Source organism: Squalius cephalus (genome assembly GCF_949319135.1).
Source record: "Squalius cephalus genome assembly, chromosome: 4".
Taxonomy (NCBI): Eukaryota; Metazoa; Chordata; class Actinopteri; order Cypriniformes; family Leuciscidae; genus Squalius; species Squalius cephalus.
In genome coordinates this window covers 40,378,357-40,400,347 of record NC_137125.1, presented here as the reverse complement: position 1 = coordinate 40,400,347, position 21,991 = coordinate 40,378,357, and the positions used below count along the sequence as shown (strand labels likewise).

The 21,991-nt window shown below is 38.0% G+C and overlaps 1 protein-coding gene across 1 annotated transcript; it reads right to left on the bottom strand.

Moving 5' to 3' along the window:
* lrrc17 (leucine rich repeat containing 17) lies at positions 1 to 10,768 on the bottom strand. The gene is made up of 4 exons (XM_079868078.1): positions 10,559 to 10,768; positions 6,873 to 7,706; positions 3,871 to 4,026; positions 1 to 646 (listed from the first exon to the last, which is right to left on the bottom strand). Exons 2-4 carry the CDS (start codon positions 7,600 to 7,602, stop codon positions 216 to 218), a joined length of 1,317 nt encoding a protein of 438 aa, XP_079724204.1. The 5' UTR covers positions 7,603 to 7,706; positions 10,559 to 10,768; the 3' UTR covers positions 1 to 215.
* Between the last annotated feature and the right edge of the window lie 11,223 nt (positions 10,769 to 21,991).

The following is a 21,991-nucleotide window of genomic DNA, read 5'->3' as shown; positions in this document are numbered from 1 at the left end:
GATGAATAAAAAAAATCTGTAATTTTATTTATCAAGATTCAATTTACAAAATTACTCATAAAAAAATACTAAACACAATAGTGTACGTAAACATCAACCGCATGAATTCTGATTGGACTGAATGAATCTGCAACTGTGTCAGTCTAAATTTTGCTGGAAAAACAATTTGTTCATGACAAAATAAAAAAGTTCCCAACAACATCACAGTTTCTGCCTTAAGACAGACGGATGATCTCATATTTCTTGGGCCCTCTGTAAGGTCTGGGCCCCAATTCTAAAACCAGCTCCTCTTCGTCTATTACAGCAGTGAGCTCCTGAGCTGTGATGCCCTCCGGGTCAGTGGCAGGTGACTGGCCCAGCTGCTTGTCTTTAGGACAGTCTGCGTTGTAGGTCTTCACGTAGTTTTCCACCGGCCAACCACGAAACTCTTCTGGTTCACTGCACACCAGACCTGTGTGGGACACACCGCGGTGGTGCTTCAGCCAGTAGATCAAGTAATGAATGTTGTAATCACAAATCCAGGGATTGTCCCCCAGAGACAGTTTCTTCAGGAAGTACAGGTCCTCCAAAACGCCATATTGAAAAAATTTCAGGCTGTTGTTGGACAGGTCCAATTCTCCCAAGTACAGTAGACCCATAAAGGCAGCTACAGAAAACAGAAAAAAAAAAACAGTAAATAGATAGACTGTCTCTTCAGATTTCTTTCAAAACGTTTAGATTTTAAGATAGATTTTAAACTATTTTTTAGAAAATACATTATGAAATATGTCTGGTTATGTGTTATTATAAATAAAATAGATTTATATGATTTTATATATTTGTGATTTATACTTGGTTTATATGATTATATAAATGTAATATATATATTCTTGACTGAATAATTCAGTTAAACACAACCTATTATACCCTTTTCCAAAGTCTTTTTTGGGTTTTCATGCTTGAATGTTTAAAGGCACACTATGCAGTTTCCGTTTTTCTCAAACAGCGACCCCTAGAGTCGCTGTGGAGTACTTGTATTTAATGTTAGTGTCGTAAATACCACTCACACAGAGCCAACTCTGCACTCTTCAGACCGCACTTTCTTCGTCGACTCTGCCATGATTCACGTCTGAAACGCGTGCTAGTGTCTTCCATAGAGGCTGCTTCATGTGTTGTTGATGTATGTGACGTCGAGCCGTAAAGCAAGTCGTGATTCTTGCGAGATTTGGGAGGGCGCCACCTCTCAAACTTGCATTGCAGGTTTTGCCAGCGGCATCCCCCCCTGCTCTGCTATCGGGATGATTCGCCCTACTACGAGTTAGTTTACCATCGAAATTATTTCAAAGCTGTTATATTAAGGTACAAATCTTGCAGTGTGCCTTTAATAAACACATTATTTTTAACTTTTTTTTTTACATTGTTGTAGCAACTCTCTTCCCAGTCTGTCAGTAACTCTCTGTTTAGTTCCCGTCTCTATGAAGCCCCTCCTCCCAGGAAGCGCAATGTTGTCTGATTGGTTGGATGGACCATTGTGTTGTGATTGGTCAACTGCTTCGAATGTGTTTCGGAAATGTCACACCCCTTACCACAACCACGTGTTTCACAAACAACTAACGCAACTCAACCAGGTCTATTGTATATGCCTTGGGCGGTAGCCTAATTATTTAAATGAGGGATATTGTGACGTGTACATTCCCGGAAGAAAACTCTATAGACTACAATCGAGGCGGTTCAGGGAGTTCAGAAACAGTGCTTACTGATATAGAGAATAACTTCCTTTGGAGTGACTGTGACATTTCTGCTTTTAAACAGTCTGGTACAATCTCTCAATAGATTTCCACCATAAGTGCATTACATTTTTTTTGTTCTTTTTTTTACTGATTACACATTATTTTATGTGTTTTAATTGAACCCAGATCATTTCTTTAATTAGAGAATAAGTCTGAATGAATTACACATCTTTTACATTGAAGTGAGGGAAATTGTCTGTTGTTCAAGCTGTGCTCTCGCTGTGATATCTGAGCTGACTGATGAACTAAACAGAAGGAAGACTGCAGTTCTGTTGTGAGACTGAATCAGTGTTATCATCTCTCTTGGGAACCATTAGATGACACACCCTGCTGGTCTGTTCATTAGAAACAACTGGCTGTGATTAAGTGCATTTTTTGAAGCAGTTTAGAAAGGATTAAGTGTCTTATAATTATAACAACATCAGCAAGTACTTGGCTTTTGTTTGTATTTCTCTCTATAGTGAGAGAAAAAGACTAATGTGAATTAGTCGCATACCAAAAAACGTCTGAGGAAGCATTTTTGGGGTAGACTTGACTTAAAAATGCAGGCAGGGGTCTACAGTGGTCAGGTAATTAAATACATGCCATGTATTATTACTTACAAAGGACTTTTGAAATGGGTTTGCTTTAAACCAAACACAGTTGACTGTACATTATCTGACATACTCTGATAATAAGATTTTCAGAAAGTTTAGGAACCAACCACTCCCAACCAACCCAGCTGTGCTGTCTTGGTAACACTTTAGCCATCATTAAAGGGATGGTATAATGTAAAATAAGTCTCTGATGTCCCTTGAGTGTGTATGCTATTTTTTAATAGCATGTTAAAATTGTCACTTTTTGATAGTGAGCAAAAACGCGCTGTTTTTATGTGTGTCCCTTTAAATGCAAATGAGCTGCTGTTCCCGGCAAAGAGGGCGGAGTTTCAAGAGCTCATGTGTTAGCAGCTCCGATTACCTCACACAGTCACACACTGAAAATTTCAAAAACTTTTAGTCTTTTATGTTCAAACTGGAGTCAGACAAATATGGAGAGACTCAAGAAGAAGTGACAACATGCAGAAAGCAACAGGACATTTCTGAATTGTTAGTTGATGAATTTATGTAGCTGATGTGGAGTTAATTATCTTCTAGTCATTGATTAGCATATTCTGTCATGATCATTTTTTATCATGTTTATGGGTTTATGTAAATGTTAGGGTTAGTGGTGTCACTAACCCGGGAGGAAGCTCATGTAGTCCCTACCAGCGGTGTGTTGTAGTCCTTAAAAGTTATTTCTGTAAAAGAAAATATCTCCCTCTGCTTTGAACTTTGAGCGTCATAACTTTGCAGATGTTGTTTATGCTCAAAAAGCAACATTACACACTAACTAAAGTTAAAAAAGTGAAATTATAATCAACCACCCCTTTAAGATCATTAGCAAATGTTAATTCAAATGATATATCATCTCCACACAGATCCCAGTTGTTGAAAACACTGGCTTTAACAGACTAAATCTTTTTGCATTGCATGGAAGAATGAACACAGGATTCCCAGAGCTGTTAAATGTGTCTACTCAGCAAGAAATAGCCTACATCTTTTTTTACAAGCAATTCTATTCAGCGAACCCCCTGCTCTGTTTTCTCTAATTGGTAAAGGCTTGAAAATTAACATGCTGATGTTTATTGCTTTCTCCACAATAACAGCTCTTGATAGCTGTGCTGCATGGTTGAGGCACGCTTTGATTTTTCTCATGACTACTTTTCAAAAACCTCATAATTTTCTTAGGTCCTTTCACCCACCCATTCCTTTTGATTAGTGATTGTGGGACATGGAGTGCCTCAGTTTTTGAGTCCAACAGAAAGGAAAGTTAATGATTTCCAGTTGACCAACCATGGATTCCACAACTGGTGTTGTCTTTTCAGTCGGTGCTTGACAAGATGCTTTAAAGCTTTAATTTCAGACATATTCTTAATTGAGACTCCTTCCTTGTATTATGTACATTGTTTTACACCAAACACATGCTTCCTGTACTTTGTATATAATCTTTGTTCTTTCATCCCTCAACCATCAAATAAGTATACGTCTTGATGACTGGATTTCTTCGTGCACCGATGGCTCACCTGTGTCGATGCTTTCAAGACTGTTTCCACTCAGGTTCAAGAGCTTTAGGTCTTTAACGCTTACAAACTCCTTTGGTCTCAGCTGCTTGATGTTGTTTCTGGATAAATCCAATCTCACAATATCCAGCGGGATGTCACCCGGCACAGTTTTAAGGTCTGTGGAAGAGAGAGTTTAATTAGGCTACTATGATCATGTAGGCCTATTGTAATGGTACCTTCATAATTATCACAAGTTTGATTGACAGTGCATTCGGCTACAAATGTTGCTTCATTTTGATTTCCAAGGGAATATTGTGTGGTACAAAATTGTCCAAGTGCTTGCCAAATGATTTCCAGCAGGCTAACCATACATGGAAACATCTGCCATGACAATTGTTGGAAGTTCTGTACAGTTGGTTCCTCGTTGGTGGTCTTTTAAAGTCATTTTCTCGGACTCTTTACTGATAATGGCATTCAAACTAACTAGTATCTGTATATGGAGCTTAAATTTTATGTGTGATAGTAAACGTTGTGAAGGAGCTCTCTATTTATTTTGGAAGAATCTGGGCACTCGAAAGCTCAACGCAACACTTTAGAGGGCTCCAGCAAACCCTGCCTGGCCATATTTATTTATATCACCACGGAGAGAGCTATTAAAATCGTACACATGGCACACGTTTGGTGGTAACATTCGAAACTCTGTGAGACATCACTGTCTCTGTGATATTCGGAAATGTTATCGTGGGACTCGTCAGCCTGACATGTGTGAAAGCTATGCAGCATGCAGAACAGATACAGCTGCATTTCCCGCTTGAACCCGCCAGAGCACCTGTTTTAAACCCTAGAGTGCCTTCAATGAGAGATCTTGCTAAGATTTTACATTCTGCAGTCTACATTTTTTGTTCTGTCACCTATATAAACAGATTTACCCACAGTTGCTACTAGAGTAGATTTTATACTATACAGTTTCTCTGGAATCTGGAGGCTTCTGAATTGTACCCAAAGAAATTAACATGCCGTTATTCTTGTGACTGATTCAAGGAAAAGCTTTCCCAGAAGCTGAGCTCACAAATACTTGGCTTTTAGTCTCCTGCTCTTGCCACAAGATTCCTGCCGAAAGCCATTTAAAAGCTGACAAAGAAATAGCCATTTATCCCTTAGGTCCCGGAACAGATGATGTAATGCTAAAAAAAAGTGTGACTTTTGATTCAGGATGCCTCCCTCAGCTCCAGACTGCTGACTCACTATTTCTGACAAGTGGAGAAGCCCAAATCCCACTGACTTCGAAACCCATCTGACTTCATTTAGTTCACATTGACTGTAATGCATCACACACGTTTTGCTTGCCTCATCTAACCCTGATGAATCCGTCTTTGGCCTGGCTGTGTCTCTTGTCTTGTTATGAATGTCAGAGCACGTTTAGCTAGTTTTTCAAAATAATGAACCTTGCTTTATAAGATGGAGAACTCAAGATTCATTTTCAGTAGATTGAAACTAAGGGTTCCAGATCATATAAGTGAAAAATATATGTGGAAAATGCCATTTTTAAGTTGCCAAGTAGAGATCATCAGATTTATCGTTTTTATAGATCAATCAGTAACAGTTTCAGCTTTTGTAACAGAAATGTGCAATGAGTGGCATTGAAGTGTTCAATATATCAGTTCAATAAAATATATGCTGATTGGTGATATATTTGACTTTCTGGGAAAAGAACATATGAAGAGAAAAATGTTGCAATAACAAAGGACTCTTTCATAGTTAAACACTGAATTATATATGTCTTCCTTTGTCATATCTTACAGCCATCTCTTCGTCAGAAAAATCCCCTCTTGTCCCAAAACACTATAAGCCACGCATATGACACAGACAGCATTGTTCTCGGATTCCCATGGAGATTTGCATGTATAGCCATAGCAATGTGGTATTTCCTAAGACTTTTTTTAGGGGACATAGTCACAAGGAGATCTTAGTGAGCATTGATTTGCCTTTTGACAACAGTCTGAATATGACATTAATCTGTCCTTAGAGCAGGATCTCCAGATGTTGAAGCTGGAAAGATACTCATTGCCTTTCCGCTAGTTCTCTGCATCTTATATTTCATGTTACCAGACATTTGTTCCACTCTGCTTTGAATTAGAGTAACTTACCACATGCTGAGTCAGCAGAAATGATAAATCTTTCAGAAATGTTTCTTCAGAAATCAATCAATCTATCAACAAGTTTATATTTTTTATTGTATTTCTTTCTCAAATGCACACCAACATCTCATACTGTGTCTGTGTATGCATGTATCGTTTCTTAAACAGTACAGGTAAAAAGCTGCTTTAGCACAATTAAAAGGGAGTTTCTAGGGATTTGAGGAAAGCGTTACTCATTGTGTGTTTATTGTGGAATAAATTACACTTTGCCCTTACGGGTACAGCAGAGTAACCACTAGAGTACATGATGACACAAAAGAAACTGCTCATTTTCACACTAACCCTGTTCATCTTTCTGTCAGATTTAATTGTTTAATTGCATTTCATTTGGCAGCCTTCTTCACAAATCTTTCCATATTCATGTTTCATGGAAATGGAAATTATTTAACAAAATTACAGATAATTCAATAAACTGAGTAGTAGGCTACATTAGAGAGGTCGAATAGTTTAATTTTTTTAATGGTTTTAGTGGGAATGCTTATCACTGAATAAAGTACCTATTAAAAGCTCTTTCGGCCAATAAAATCTCTTTGGTGGACAGAATTGTTCGTGATTGAGGTAACACAACTAGCCAAATGTCGCTCACTCTGTCTAAGTAACCCTTCTGTTTGTAGACACTTTCAACATCACAACATAAACTTAAAATACTGTGGGAACCTTTGCACTGGCCATTATGGTCATCATCATTTGCCAATTGTGAATGATTGGATTTTCCCAAACAAGGCAATGTGTTCTGTTCCTTTCTTTCACAACCCAAACTTTATTTTTTATCCCACTTCTCCCCAAATGTCCCTCACATTGTTAAGCAATAAATAGATTTCTCACCTCTGTTCCTGCAGTCTAGACGGGGCACAGGGTGGACATAGGTGTGGCAGAGAGAGGTTGCGTCAGACTTTTTTTGTGAAGCTGGTAAGATCTGATTCTCCGGATTCTCCGGCTGAGGGGAGCACAGCAGCTCTGCATCCAGCTTCTTCAGTTGCCTCCCCTCAAATTCACTAGGCTCTGCACATCGTGCGTAATTACCGATGTTACGGTTACTGGGCACTTGTATGAACCTAACCAGGGTGTCCAGCTGGCAATCACACCTCCAGGGATTATCATGGAGTCGCAAGTACTTGAGTTGCGGCATGGGGATCAACGTGCCTTCGCTCGCCACCTGCAGACGGTTGTGCTGCAGCAGTAAAGTGGTGAGACTGCTCAGGCCGTTGAACGCTCCCTCCTCTATGCGGGAAATTTGATTCTGTTGGAGATCCAGGCTCCTCAGGTTCCGGAAGTGACTGAAGGTGTTGTCTCGCAGCACCTGAATCTTGTTCCGTGCCAGCTGCAGGTGGTGAATGTCCTCCGGCCAGCCCAATAGTACCGCTGTCAGTTGGCGCTCTTGGCAGTCAAAGAACTTTTCCCCATTGACTGAACTTTCCTTGCAGTCTGCAGCAAACCGCTTGACTGTACTTGAACGTTTTCGACTCCGACCTCGAAGTCCCTTCCCACCCTTTCGTGCATCAGCTGCCCAGATTACCAGGCACAGCAGCAGCAGCAGACCGCAGAGCAGCCGCATGGCAAAAAGCAGCAGCTGGGTAAACCAGTCAAGTGAAGTCTCAGCGTAACCTTTATGAACCAAGCGCTTCCTTTTGTCAGAGTGAGAGGTCACAGCTGCAGTCCCTGAGAAAAGGCAAAGGAAATGTAAATAACTGCACAGCCAAGTGCTGTATTCTGAACAGAGGGAGAGGGCATATGTATAAGGGGAAATAACCTTTATCTAACTGTAAGTTCATGACAAGTAAAACCTTGTAGGACAATACATTCTTTTTAAAGGAATGTTGCAGGTTCAATACAAGTTAAACTCAGTTGACAACAAATAATTTTATCTTCGTGCTAGCATCTGAAGCGTTCAAATGACACAAGGTGAAGCTCATATTTTTGCTAAAGCACTTATATTAATGCTTCCATAAAAATGCTGTTCTAGGAAGATGAACTTTTGGATTTGTCAGGTAAAGATTTTGCTTACAGCCCTTTTGTAGACTGTTTTTTGTTGGTTATCGTTGTTGAACTGTATGAACTTATGCAGACAATGTGCTTAGCATTAGCATTTATTGCCTAGCCCTGTTTACTTTCATTGACAGTATGTTATTTAAACTGTTTTTAACTTCAAGACTTAGGAAATGATATGCGCCAGTCCTAATACATTATCTCTAAAATCTGTTTACTGCTCACAAATCACCTCTCGTGAGAAACATTACCCAATGAATTGATTATCTTTAGACTATCTATGTTAAATTCTTGATTTTTTTTTTTATGCTGAATTCTTGATTGTTTGACAGATGTTCCAAGTTGATTTTTATGGCATGGCTGTGAAGTAGTTCCAGGTTTGTGGACTGCACTACATTTCAATATCACTTTGCCACATTCTTTCCGAATTAGTAACAGTGGCGGCTTGGGTCATAAAAAAGTAGATGTAGATAGACACAGGATCAGTATAGGAATGAAAACCCCTGAAAAGTATCTTGAAATAAACACATTATAAACAAGTATGTGCAACTGTGATATAATTTAGTATAAAGTAAGCATTGAATTATAGAAATGAATGCACACCTGACATCCACTTTGTGTGTCATGGCTGCATTTCCACCTTGGTTATGCATTAATAACCAACAATTTAATAGCCAAAAATCTGTTATGAAAAAACTGTTGTGTAACTAGCTGATGAACGATTTATGGCACTAGCACTCATCGGTCCTTCTCACTAGCAGATATCAGTGAAAATCAGAAATTCACAGATGGATTTTGAGGCTTCAGGGCTTTCCCTGCTTTTCAAGACTCTGTAAAACTACTAACAGGTCTTGTCAAGTCTTGAACTTCTGACAGGCTACATACACTCTTCCAGTCTACAGTTACGTTGCTTTGCAGCTATTTTCACAGATGTAACATGGAATTAAATAGTAGAAATTGTATTTGCAGGAACTGTTCCATGTTCTTTCTTTCCAGTGATAAAATTATATGACTGACATCAAATGAACACACTATGTGATAATTACTTAGCCTATTTTTTTGAATGTGGTATTTTTTCATATTTTCACAAATTTGTTGCACTTCTTATGTCAATGGACAATATTCTTATTACAAACTATAAGTGCATATTGCAATGCATTGCTATGCAGTTTCATCTGCAGACATCCAGGCGGACAGTACTTACCAAAGCAAAATGGAAAATGGCTTATAGAGGATGCATCTGGCATTTGCAGAATTACAGATTAAAAAAAGTTTGATGTTGAAATCTATATAAAAAAAATAACTTTTGTAATGTTGAGGTCTAGAAAAAAAGTCAAGTCAAGATCACAAGAAAACATGACAAAATGATATTATATGGCCTTTTAATTTGTTTTAATTGATCCGAGATCAGTCTCAATGTGCCTTGGCTACATTTATACGTAATTTTTGATGTTGTCAATGTTCCGATCACTGAAACGCATGTTAATCTCAGGTATAAAGGGAGCCTGTGCGGATTTCTGTCTGAAACATATAAGTTCTGCTAATGGAGCGGACATTAACAGGAAGCAGTCAGCACTTCAGGTGAATGAACCAGCATAACGCAGCCCTTGTGTGAGACCCTGGCTGCCATGATGGCCTTGGTTTACTACAATAATAGAAAGAAAGGAGAACCAAGGGATGGAAAGATTCAATGGGAAATGGAGAAGAACACAGGCACTGTTCGCTGTCCAACATGAGGGGGGAGTGTGTATTTTCTTTTCATCTCCGTTCTTTTTTTAATTTCCATGCCACCCAAATTCCAGGTTTATCCAGTGTGTTCAAAAGAATGCTCCTGATTATTTCAAGTCCAAAGTTAAGGACACCCTACTCTTTTAGGTTAGAGACCTTGAGAAGGATTTACCCCCCTCCTACACTGAAGATCCCAATTATCAGGACAATGTGTTTGAGAGAGAACAAGCTTGGCCAAGCAGTGCGTAATTAAAACCATTTGAACTTCCTGCACTGGGAGGAAAATACTTTTTTTTCTTCTATCAGAGTGTTTTCCTGAATTAATTTTAACTCAGCCTTTATAAACAAGTGACACAATGATTAAATCTCTATTCAAATGAAAAACCTACTCAGCACATATATTTAAGCAGAGGAACCCTTGGACTCACATAGAAAAATCAATACTTTGTCTACATTTTTTTTTTTTTTTTTTTAAATAGAAGACCACAAACATGCATTTTAGAATAATCACCCAGTCTTTGCTACTTTTTTGAACCAGCATGTGGAGTTAGACAGTGCATCTTGCTTCCAGACACGATTGCTAAACAAACTTTTCACATAAACTGGCTCCAGCCAATGCACTGATCCCAGCCAAAATTAAAATTGCATGAAGCATGCAAGCCCTCTGTTACAAAAGTGCAGTCCAAAACATGACTTACTGTACATCCATCTGCACTGGCATTGCGGGGAAAGATTTTCTCGTACGTAAACTACACACATGCAAACATATCCATTTATCATTTAAGTTTTTTAGATACCTGTGCACAGGGAAATGCATCCGAAAACTCATCCAATCTGGATATGTCCTGTTAGCTGATCTTTTTGTCCTGTCATGAGCTTTGTGTGGTGCTGGATGCCTGAACTCTCTCGGTCTGACTGTGTGTGTATATGCATGAGCATATGTGTGTCTGAGGCTCAGTGCAACCCCCAAAGCTTGTGCCTGGTTTTAAATTACACGCTGTGTCTCTGTGCAGGCGAGCAGACCCACATGTCCCATTTACAACTGTACCGCCTCCAGGCTTCCAGCACTTTGTCTCTTTATTAGTCTGATGTCAAAAGAGACAACGAGGCAACCCCATTCAAACGAAGTGGACAGTATGTTTCTGTATATTTTTTTAAAGCGGTAGTTCATCCAAAAATGAAAATTATATCATGACATGTGTCCAAACTTATGAGAAGTCATGGTGTCCAATTTATAAATAAATTGAATCAGTTCATCTAGGTCACAAAACTGAAACAAAATCTGATTCTCAAGTTCACTAGAGTTTGAACTCACAAGCAATACATTATTAAAAATTCATTATTCAAAATAATTCAACATTATTTCACAAAAGTTTTTGTGTGAAATAATGCTTGTGAGGAAAACATGTTTGCACATCTGTCTATTATCTTGAGCAACTTTTCAGGTTTGAGAACTGTCTTGCGTTTATTATATGCATATGTTCTCAGAGTTGAGAATGTAAAATTTCCACAAAATGAAAGAACTGCATCTTGCTTTGTAAATGAAATGTGTCTGAAGCACTAGGAGACTTACTTGCTGTTATCTCTGGCATGCCTTTGAAGCTTTTTTCCCCATATATGTTTGTTATATCACCTCAAAAATGAACAGCACTTACCCCTGTGAAATATGACCTGCCCTGCAGAAAGGACTTTATTTGTATATGTTTCACTGGGCCAAATAAGAACAATTCCTGACATGTTGTTCATACTGAGGAGCACATTTTAGACAGCAAATTACAGAATTCTTATTCACTTTGAAACAGTTTTTTTCTCTGGTATTTTTGTGTTGTTGTTGTTGTTGTTTCAGTGAAATATCTGAAACAGCCCTAATACAACTGTAAACCTTAAAATATCATATAATTTCAAAAGTGTGAAATCCAGGCCTAGAAAAGTCATGGAAATTCAAATAATCCTAAAAGATAGAGCATCATTTAATTTATTGAGCTAGAAATTGAGCAAGAACAAGTCATTTTGGCAGGCCCATTTTCACAGTCTGAGCCATTCCAAATATCCAACCTGGACTGCATTTAACATCTAGAACGCTTTGACCTGTGGGGGGTATATTAAAGTTATCTTATTAAAAATGACTGCCAGATCTTTCACTCTGTTTGCCAGGAGTTTTAATTGTAGATTATCTGGATACTATTCCTGTAGCTCAAACATTAGAACATAACACTAACAATGCAATGTCATGGGTTTGATTCCCAATGAATGCATGAACTAATCAAAATGTTTTCTTAGATGCACTGTAAGTCACTTCGCATAAAAGCATCAGCCAAATGCATAAATGTAAAATCCCAAAACAGATTATGAATCTTTATTTTTACAATAGTGTTGCGATATAGGGATATCCAGCCTCCAGGTACTGGAAAAAGTGTTGTGTTTTGTGCCCAAAACCAACCTTTTAGTAACCATTGCATTTTCAGTCTACCTTTTCTACCATTTTCTAGTCTTCTGTTTATGATTTTTGTCTCCAGATGTGTTTTTGAAAAATAGATGTTGGATCATTCAGATTTTGACTGGTTTCTATTAAAGATGCCGTAGGTGATTAACTGCTGAAACAATTTTTGTTATGCTGGTTGAAAGTCTCCTCATATCCTGATAGCAACACACAGTTGTCTCCGGTCTTCATGGTTGTGCGCGTTCATGCGCTTTTACTGCTATAAGCTAAAGTTAGCATTTTCCCAGATAGCACCTTTAAGTGAGCAGCTGTGTGTCATTTGTAGTGTGTAGTTCAGTTGCTAGAGGTCAAAGACAAATGTTTATACATTAACATTTGAAATTATAGGATCAATATGTTTTACCAAACCAAGTTATTTTTGTTGATAGCCTATATGTTTCTCAGAACATTCACAGAAGAATTAAATACAACTTACATCCTTTGTTGGCGTTTATCCACAAGCTGATTGGAACTTCATTGTGTTTCTGCTGTTGGCATGGACAAAGTGCTTCCATAGGGATATGATTAATCAATATAATTTTTATTAATGGTCATCTGAGGTTATTAAAATATACAGAATTTTGAAAAATTTCATGTTAGACAGTGCAATGGATAACTTACTGTATTGTTATCATTACTAATGTGTAAAAATACCCAGTGGGTTTAAACTATGACCGGATCCCATCTGGATTAAAACGGATTTTTGGTTTCGCCGCGTTTAGTTGCACAAGCCATGATGTAATCAAACATGCACTCCCAGGAATAGGAACATTTTGGCATGAAGATAAATTCGGACATTCTCCTCAAACCCTGTTCTTAAACAGGCCTGGACATTGCCAGTAAAGCGCAATGAAAAGTGAATGTTAGGAATTAGGACTTAACTAAGACCATATTTACTAAATAATGTAATTATGCATGCATCACTTGAATTGTTTGACCAAAAGATGTATTGTTGGGACACTAGTGCATTTTTCAAGTTAGAACATGTTGTGTTTTGTCTCTTTGTGGCAGAAGTGTCTGATGACAGATTTTATTTGCACCACGTTCAGATGCACTTTAATAACAGCTTAACTTTTGTCAGCTTTGTTGATACTGTAACCATGAAGTTGAATTAAATTGCAACATAAAAATCAGATCAACATTTGTTTTGAATGAGCAAATTAGGCACAGAAAAATGTGCTTGTTTTTCAAGCGTCTTCTTTCATGCACTTTATTTAAAAAAAATGAAACCATTTGTTTTGTTTTAAAATTGTTAATGTACTTTCAGAGACTTAATTTATGGTTGGATCATGTGAAGTACTGCAAACAATAATACATTCTTTTAATCAGTTTGACGGCAAATCCTTCATGACCTTTTATCTTTTAGTCCAGACAAAACAGTTTAACCTGAACTAAGAACTAAAAGTTTATGTATAAAGCCAAGTACTGGTTCTTCCAGTGATTGAAATGATGCAGCTGCTGAGGAGGGCATTACGCAGGCAGAGCGGACTTTGGGATAGATTTCAATGTCTCTTACACGCATTACACTCCATCTACCATGAACAAAGAGCCCAAAAGCAATGTCAAATGACTGTGTGTGTGAGAGAGCGTTTGAGAGAGAAAGAGTTAACAAATGGATTTGTATGTCTTGCTGATATTATGCAGAACGAATTTGGTTGGCAACTATAGCAAACTGGCAACAGATCCAGTGGACCAGTTTCCAGAGCTGTTCCTCAGCAATATTTATGCCAACTTGCTTTCAGCTTCCAAATTCAACGTTCCTGTTACAAAGCCATTATTGTTGTTGCGAACGTTGATCCAAAAGTTGATTCTTTAATAATCGCACCTTTATGTAGATATTAGATGCATTTGTCATTCAAATGTAATGACAAATCAGTAAGACAGTTCATGAGATCAAAGCTTAATTTGAGTTTTCCACCAATTCTTACTTAACATTACTGTGTGCAGCTGGCGGGGATCATATCTCAGCAACTTATAAAGTGGCTAAGTCTGATATGCATCACCAAGCTCCACATGTCCCCTATTTCATTGAGTGTGTCAATGAAGTGCTGAAAATGTGTTTTTCTTTCCTAAAGTAAAGGTTATAGGCTACTTCATGTAGACATCTAGCCTTGCTGCTATTTAAAACAAAGATTATTTCTGGTGGAAATCATATTTAGCAGATCTGTTCTGTTTAGGTGCTGGGTCCAAGGTGAGATCTTTAAATGTTGCTTTGGTCGCAAAGAAGTACTGTAGTTCAATCAAAAAATTTAATTCTGCAGTCATTTTCTAGCATGTCATTCCAGTCTGTATGAATTTTTTGCTTCTGCAAAACACAGAAGAACATATGAATGATTCTTTCGAGTTGAATCTTTTCAATGAATAAGTTGATCTGGTTCACTAACCTGGTCTGAATGATTGATTCACAAATCAGAACGACCTGGTTCTTGAATTCAACTCGAGGCTTGTTAAAAGTGTCAAATTTGGTTTGTTTATTCACAAAAATATTTTGAGACGTCACAAGGTATGGACCAGTTTTATATTTTTGTGAAAAGCTTCATTCATGATTCTTTGTAACTGCTTGGAAAACAACTTTTCTCCGTTTGTGTTTTCGATGCTTGATAGCTTCAGTCTCCATTTATTGTACTTTTGTGGAAATTGTCTTTGTTTCATTTTGTGTTCCATGGAGAAAAGAAAGTCATACTGTTTGGAATGGCATGGAGATGAGTGAATGTTGACAATGTATTTTCTTAGCAATAGCAAGTCTTCATCAGCAGGAGCAGCATAGGCAGTTCCAATTTGTCGAGGCCGAACTACTAACATAAGTGCACCTTTTAGGAGTATAAAAAATTACAAAGATGTCCTATTAAGGGTGCTGCTCCAGAGACAAGCTGTTATCCCTATCCCTAAGGTTACAATTTTTTCACCCTTTTTTTGTGTGTGAAAGATATTATTATACAGGATAGAGGGATCAGGTCTTCTTGTCTTTCTTCTCTCAATCCAGAGCATGTCTCTACAGGTCTGGATTAAACCTGCTTCTGCTACAGTCAGTTTAAGGCCTTGTTTACACTGCAGGTCTTGATGCCCAATTCTGATTATTTGTCTATATCCGATTTTTTTGACCGTCCGTTTACACGTTCTTTCAATTGTGACCCATATCTGATTCATGTGTCTACACTTGCCATATCTGAAACATTGCGCATGCTTAAAGGGTTAAATTATCTTGCATAGATGGATGAACGCAAAATATGATTGATGCTAGCTCTGCGATACATGCGAAGTTCGCCAAACATCACCATGATTATGAGGCGGAGGAGGACAAAAAGAGCCATCATTGCAGCCTGTGCATATGCTTCAGTTATTGTGTGTGAGAGAGATCTCAGGACATATTGTGGCGGGCTTTAACGAGAAGCAGTGGGTCCGAAATTTTAGGATGAGCAAGCCAACCTTTAATATGTTGTGTCAACGTTTGTCCACATTCCTCTCCTACGATGACACAACGTTTCGTCGGGCCATCCATTCCTTTGCAGAAGCGCGTCAGGGTTTCTCTCTTCATTAAACCACGGAGACGTTGCCTAATGCCTCAGAAAATCCGATCTGCCTGTTTACATGACAGTCGCACTGGCACATATCTGATTTATTTCAACATATGAATGAGGCCTGAAACCGATCTCGAAATATCCGAATGCATGCGTTTTTGTTCCTGTTTACACCGTCATAGAACACATCCGATCTGTGTTACATATGAGCAACAAATCGGAATTGGGTCACATTTCACTGACAGTGTAAACAAGGGCTTAGAGACAGAAAATATCCAAGCACAACAGTTTCAACAAAGTTGTTCGACACAACCTCTTCCTAATTTTTGTGGCAGAACACACTGACTGTAAGTTGACACAGAACACACTGACTGCATGATGTCACCTAAAAGTTCAAAGCATTCAGAAAAGGCTTGGATACTGAAAATAATCGTATTGTTCCAATTACCCAGATCCTGAAGAGGACCTCACTTTCTAGTCCCAATATGTTACACAAATTTGGGACCTGTGTCACAGCAACATGTGCTAATTGTTGGACAAATCTGTTCCTCATTACAGCCTTGTAAAACAAGGCCGAGCAGACCACAGCCAGACACCCTGCATGGCGGTTTTATTTGTCATAGATTCCAAACAGAGCTGTGATGAAAGACCTCAAGTAGACCATCCCATTTAAAACCAAACCAGGTTCGGCTTCTTTTCGAACCCAAATGAGTTCAAGAGAAATTAACGGCACTGGGTTTAGATCAGGAACAAACACCTCCAAAATTATCTCTTGGGGATTTCCATCAGCATAGTGAACTGGATGCTGGTCCCCAGCATGAGATACTGGTGATATTAATCAGCTAGTCACCCTGGGTCAACCAGTATCATCAAAAATCCGTTCATTGCGTTTCGAAACATAAAAACACGTTCTGTGTGAAGAGCCCTTAAAGGAGAACTCCGGTCAATTTTAACATTGAGCTCATTTTTTTGTAAATTTGGAGTGCTGTCAGTACAGAGAACAACAACAAAAATCGGTGTTGCCTACACCGTGTTATCCTCTTTTTAAAATTTGCACCCTGTTGACTTCAATGGGGCAAGTTTTAAACCTGCTTTTAGCCTCTTAACATCCTTGATGTGTCATTACAAGTGCACAGGTCATGTGAGTGATTCCTTCAGAGTGAACACGGGTGAATCTGACTGCAGTAGATGTGAAAGATATGGATAAAAATGATGTTAATTCAGCCAGCGCTCATACCTGTATTTACATCCTGTTTTCGGTCGAAGTCCAAAGTAGTCGATTGTCGAGTTCACACGCATAGGTTTAGTTAACTATTATCACGCGCGTGAACTCGACAATCGACTACTTTGGACTTCGACCGAAAACAGGATGTAAACACAGGTATGAGCGCTGGCTGAATTAACATCACTTTTATTAATATCTTTCACATCTATTGCAGTCAGATTCACCCGTGTTCACTCTGAAGGAATCACTCACATGGCTGGGCACTTGTAATGACACATCAAGGATGTTAAGAGGCTAAAAGCAGGTTTAAAACTTGCCCCATTGAAGTCAACAGGGTGCAAATTTTAAAAAGAGGATAACACGGTGTAGGCAACACCGATTTTTGTCATTGTTCTCTGTACTGACAGCACTCCAAATTTACAAAAAAATTAGCTCAATGTTAAAATTGACCGGAGTTCTCCTTTAAGACGGTTTTGCAAGGAAAACAAGTAGCTGTGGTTAATGAGCAATACCAGGATGATTTATGCATCTGGGCACATCAGACTCAAAAGCACATTTCTTTCAAATTAATCTTCCCTTCATGTTGTCAATGCAAATAAGATAAACCTTGCACACACTTTATTTTCTAGATGGGGGGGACAGACAAGGTGGATAAGGAAGTGTTTGAAAGTAAAGATATGGTGGGAGCTGGGAGGATTTTAACAACCAAACACTCTTTTCAAGTGTCCAGGACACTTTGGCAGACTGCATGATGTCTCTTCAGAATGAACTGAGTGTGATTTGTTGCAAGAGAAACTGGATTCACTTCTTATTCTTTGAAAAATGAAACCTCTGCCAGATTCCTTCTGTATGCGTGACGTCATCCCTACTAAAGATAAACAACATAATGTCTCAGGAACCATTGCTTGATTTATTTTTAAAGGGTGATTTATGTAACTACAAAGCCTCAGTATACACACTTTGTTTTCACAGATGTGTGGTATCCACTTTCCTCGCTACTCTTAAACTTGTGCATGACAGAGGTTTAATGGCAAGTCACTTTTCTTTTTCTTTCTAGGCAGACAAAACAAACATCATCTGTACCACAAATCTAGGAAAATCTTATTATTTTTGCATTATGTCTAATGAAGTGTGAAGTATCTGTATTTTAAGATGACCACAAAAAGGATTATGGATTTAAAGGTGAAGTGTATTTTTTCTTCACCATAAAATGTCACCAACCGAAATTGGAATTTTCCAAGCACCTCACCTTATAAATGAGTATAGGTTGCAGTTGAGAGAAGTCAAATTAGAGTTTTACCAGAGACAATTACCACTTGCTGTTGTGGACCAGCAATTCATGCAAGCAAAGCTTTCTTAGCTGCTCTTTTCTCTCCACTGTAATTTTTGTTGCGTGTTTATTGTGTTTATTGAGAGGAAAGTGTTCAGCACAGTATTTACAACCTTATCTCACAGGAAAACCTAAGTATTTTACGAGGTGGCGATTTCGTATGAATTCGTACGATTTGATTCGTACAAAAATGTATGATTTTCAAGCGAATCTCATTATGAAGGACCACCCCTAAACCTACCCATCACTGGGGTTCAAACCAATCGTACAAAAACGTAAGAATGAGATCTTACGAATTCGAACGAATTAGCCAGCAAAATAAAATAGTTATGAATTGCCGTGAGATTGTGTTGGTATTTACGTATATGCATTTAAACGCTGCCACCAGCAATGTGAGCGGGATGTTCCCTAACAATAGTTCCCTGCTCAGGTATTTCAAACTATTTTAACCCCTATGCGAAGAATTAAAAAGAACTTCGCTGTATTGGGGCCTTTATCATCCAGAAATGCTGATAAAGACATTTTTTTAATTTCCTCACCTTGCAATGTGCCTTACGACACCTCAGAGAGAGGAGAAGATCAAGGCGCCTGCTCTCCAAATGTTATTTCCTGTGTTATTTCTATTTTGAGCCCATGTTTATCATTTCTAAAGGAATTTCAATAATTTCAAGGTTCCGCTGTGGAAAATTAAGTGGACCCACTTAGTTTCCAAATGGTGCACACCTGGCAGAACCTCCCCATTCCCTCAGTTTGTCAAGTTAAGGGGGCACAGGCGAGGGGCAGATAATAACACGCAGTTCAGTTAACAAGAGCCCAACAGCCCTGGCACACTTTTTTAGGGTCACACAAGAGTCATTACTGTCTGAAAATGAAGAATGACATCCTGTGAAGACATATTCTGCCTACATTGAAGGTGCATGCATGCAAATACATGGACCTACTCGGGAACACAATGGCTGCAATCCTGCTTGAAGTATAGTCTTTATCCCTGGTCTCATCTCTGTGTATGGGAAGTAAAGCTGGGGTACACAGGAGACCTGACTTGTTTGTTGATAGACTTAACATGCTGATTTTGTTTACGCTTCCTTGTCTGTGCTTTCCCTCCTGATAGGATGCATACTTGCAGTGTGATGTATATATGCAGGGGAAGAAGCAGTGGTTACTCACAAACATCTGTAGAGCAGCTTTACAGTGTTGGTGCATGTCTGTGTGAATGTTTTAGCCTATGAGACTGTTATAGCTGTGAAGTGGCGCCAGTGTTGTGGTTTCCCCATCTGTATTATAATATGATTAAATGACTCATCCATTGCACAGACAGTAAAGTACCACTCTAAACGTTATAGACTTGAACAAATACACTTTTATTGGACAACATTTGTACTTTCAGACAAGGACCAGTGACAGTCAGGATGTGTTTGAAGATGTCTTTGAATATACATTGATTCCTCATTGTGTCTTATGTTTATTCATTGTCTCACTCCATTCATGCCTTTTTTTAATTTATAATATATATTTTTAAAATATTTTAAATGTTTAGTAATAAATGTAAAGAGGAGTCGGGGTGGAAGTGGGATGCTGGAAGTATTTTTGCTGGGCCGAGCTAAAAAGTGCTTTATATAAGCATATAGAGTTGTGATTGGTCATGCTCCTCCTAAACTTTTGTTTAGACCTTGACTAGGAATTACTTTCTGATGCTGTGTCACGCAGGAATGTGCTCAAGTATTTTAATTTAAACAAAAACACTTGAAAAAATATTTGTGTTCATAAATGAGAAGGTTACTGTGCAATTATACATTTAAGTACTGTACATGTAGGCTACTTACTTTAGGGTTTGGTTTAGGGTTAGTTGTATGTAAATATGCACAATTTACTGTTATAGTAAATACATGTAATGTGAAACAAGGACACTAAAATAAATAAAATTCAGAAAAATGTAAAATTCTGTAATTTAATTAGCATTATGTTGTTTGAAACTCTTAAGGCCCATTCACACCATGAACGATAACTATAAATAAAACTAACAATATTAATATCCACATCAGCGGACAATATCTGTTTAATTTATTCTAAGCACTGCTGCAGTTTTGTCATTTGCCGCTTTAAATGCTCGAGCTCTTTAAAGCGGAATGGATTCTGATTACTTGTCAATGTTTTTAGGTACTCTGCTTTTAATTTTATGCTTGTGGGTGAGCTGAAAGCATAAAGAGGTACTATTGCATGATCTTGTACTGATCTCATTGCTGATCAATGTTGGAACACAGCATGACTCAGGCTTGCCTTGGGAATGCCTTGACTTGGAGCACCTGCAGCTTCCAATGTTCAGTTGTATATATCTATAAATCTATAAAAAAAATTAAAAAAATCTGGAAAACCCAGAAAAAAGGCTGAGACTGAAACATATAAGAGAGAACTGTAAGTGAGAGAGGGTTGGGGGTATGATTAGAGGCCCATTCCTTCGTCACCATGTTCATGGGGAGATTCAGTATTCAGCTGGGTGAGTAAAACTGAAACATCTGAGTTCATTTTGCAGATAATAAACATCAAAGGTTTGGCAGAGCTTGCCAGTCAGATTATTTAAGCGGAAGAGATTGGGAACTGCCAGAGGGACCACAAAAGGAACATTTATGAATTTATGACGTCATTTCATTGATTAAAAAAAAGGTAGCAGAAACACATTTTTCACACTTCACAAAACAATGAAAAAAAAAATGTCTAGAGAAAGTGAAGTTACTGAGAAATTTTTTTGCTTCGTTTGCAGAAACACTTTGATATTTTGCTAATGGGATAATGGTCATACATCAAGTGTGACTTAAATGTCCTCTTACTTTTTTGGTGTCACTGTGTTACTGAATATTCATATCAACAAAGTTATTTATAGTTCTTTCTGGATATTTAAAAGCAGAGCTTTAAAATATAATGGGCGTTAAAGAGACTGTAATGGGGGAAAATGGCCATATATTGTTTGCATATTCTCTCCTTGCCTCCACAATTCTGCAAAGCTTTAAACCACAGTTCTCTCCATAAATCTATAAAATTGGTTTTATAGTTTCTTTTGCCCTATCTTTTGAAAGCTCTGTGGTTTTTCCATTTAAAAGCGAGATATTGGCACGGTTATTCGACTGAATTAAACCGTGAGCAGTTGTAACATGGCTGCGAACAACTCTTAAAAACCAACCCTTGCCACTTTAAAGAAATGCTGACAAAGTTTTACAAACTCAATGCACTTCATTTTCAATATAAAAAAGTTTTAAGTTGAGTTTCACCTACAAAATATATTCATCTAGATTAACAGTGACTATATTTCTAAACCAATGTATGTGGAATGTGAGAGTTCAAGTTCCCAAGCAGATGCAAGCTGGATTTGTTCCAGAATGGTTAACTTATCAGGCAGTGTGTGTATGATAAAGAACCTCCCTCAGCATCTGGTTTCATTTGACCTTAAATAGATGACCCATTGCTGTATACTGTGGTTTTCTTTGTTACTGCTGTCTGTCTGTCTGTCTGTCTATCTTTCTGTCGATCACTGTTTTCATGAGTTCAATTTGATAGTAAACAGTTCTCCAGCACAGTTATCTCTGCAAGGCAAGCAATTCTTTAACTAAGATGATTGACGATTTACAACTGAAAGTCTTATAGCATTAACATTGGTTTTCTTAGATTAATGAATGATTTCTGAAT

What these genes read in the sequence shown, in the direction of transcription:
- lrrc17 (XM_079868078.1), bottom strand. Translation starts at nt 7,602, where the DNA reads ATGCGGCTGCTCTGCGGTCTGCTGCTGCTGCTGTGCCTGGTAATCTGG. An exon ending in TCTAGACTGCAGGAACAGAG is followed by an intron (nt 4,027 to 6,872) that starts GTGAGAAATCTA and finishes TCTCTTCCACAG; the next exon opens with ACCTTAAAACTGTGCCGGGT. An exon ending in TCTTGAAAGCATCGACACAG is followed by an intron (nt 647 to 3,870) that starts GTGAGCCATCGG and finishes TGTTTTCTGTAG; the next exon opens with CTGCCTTTATGGGTCTACTG.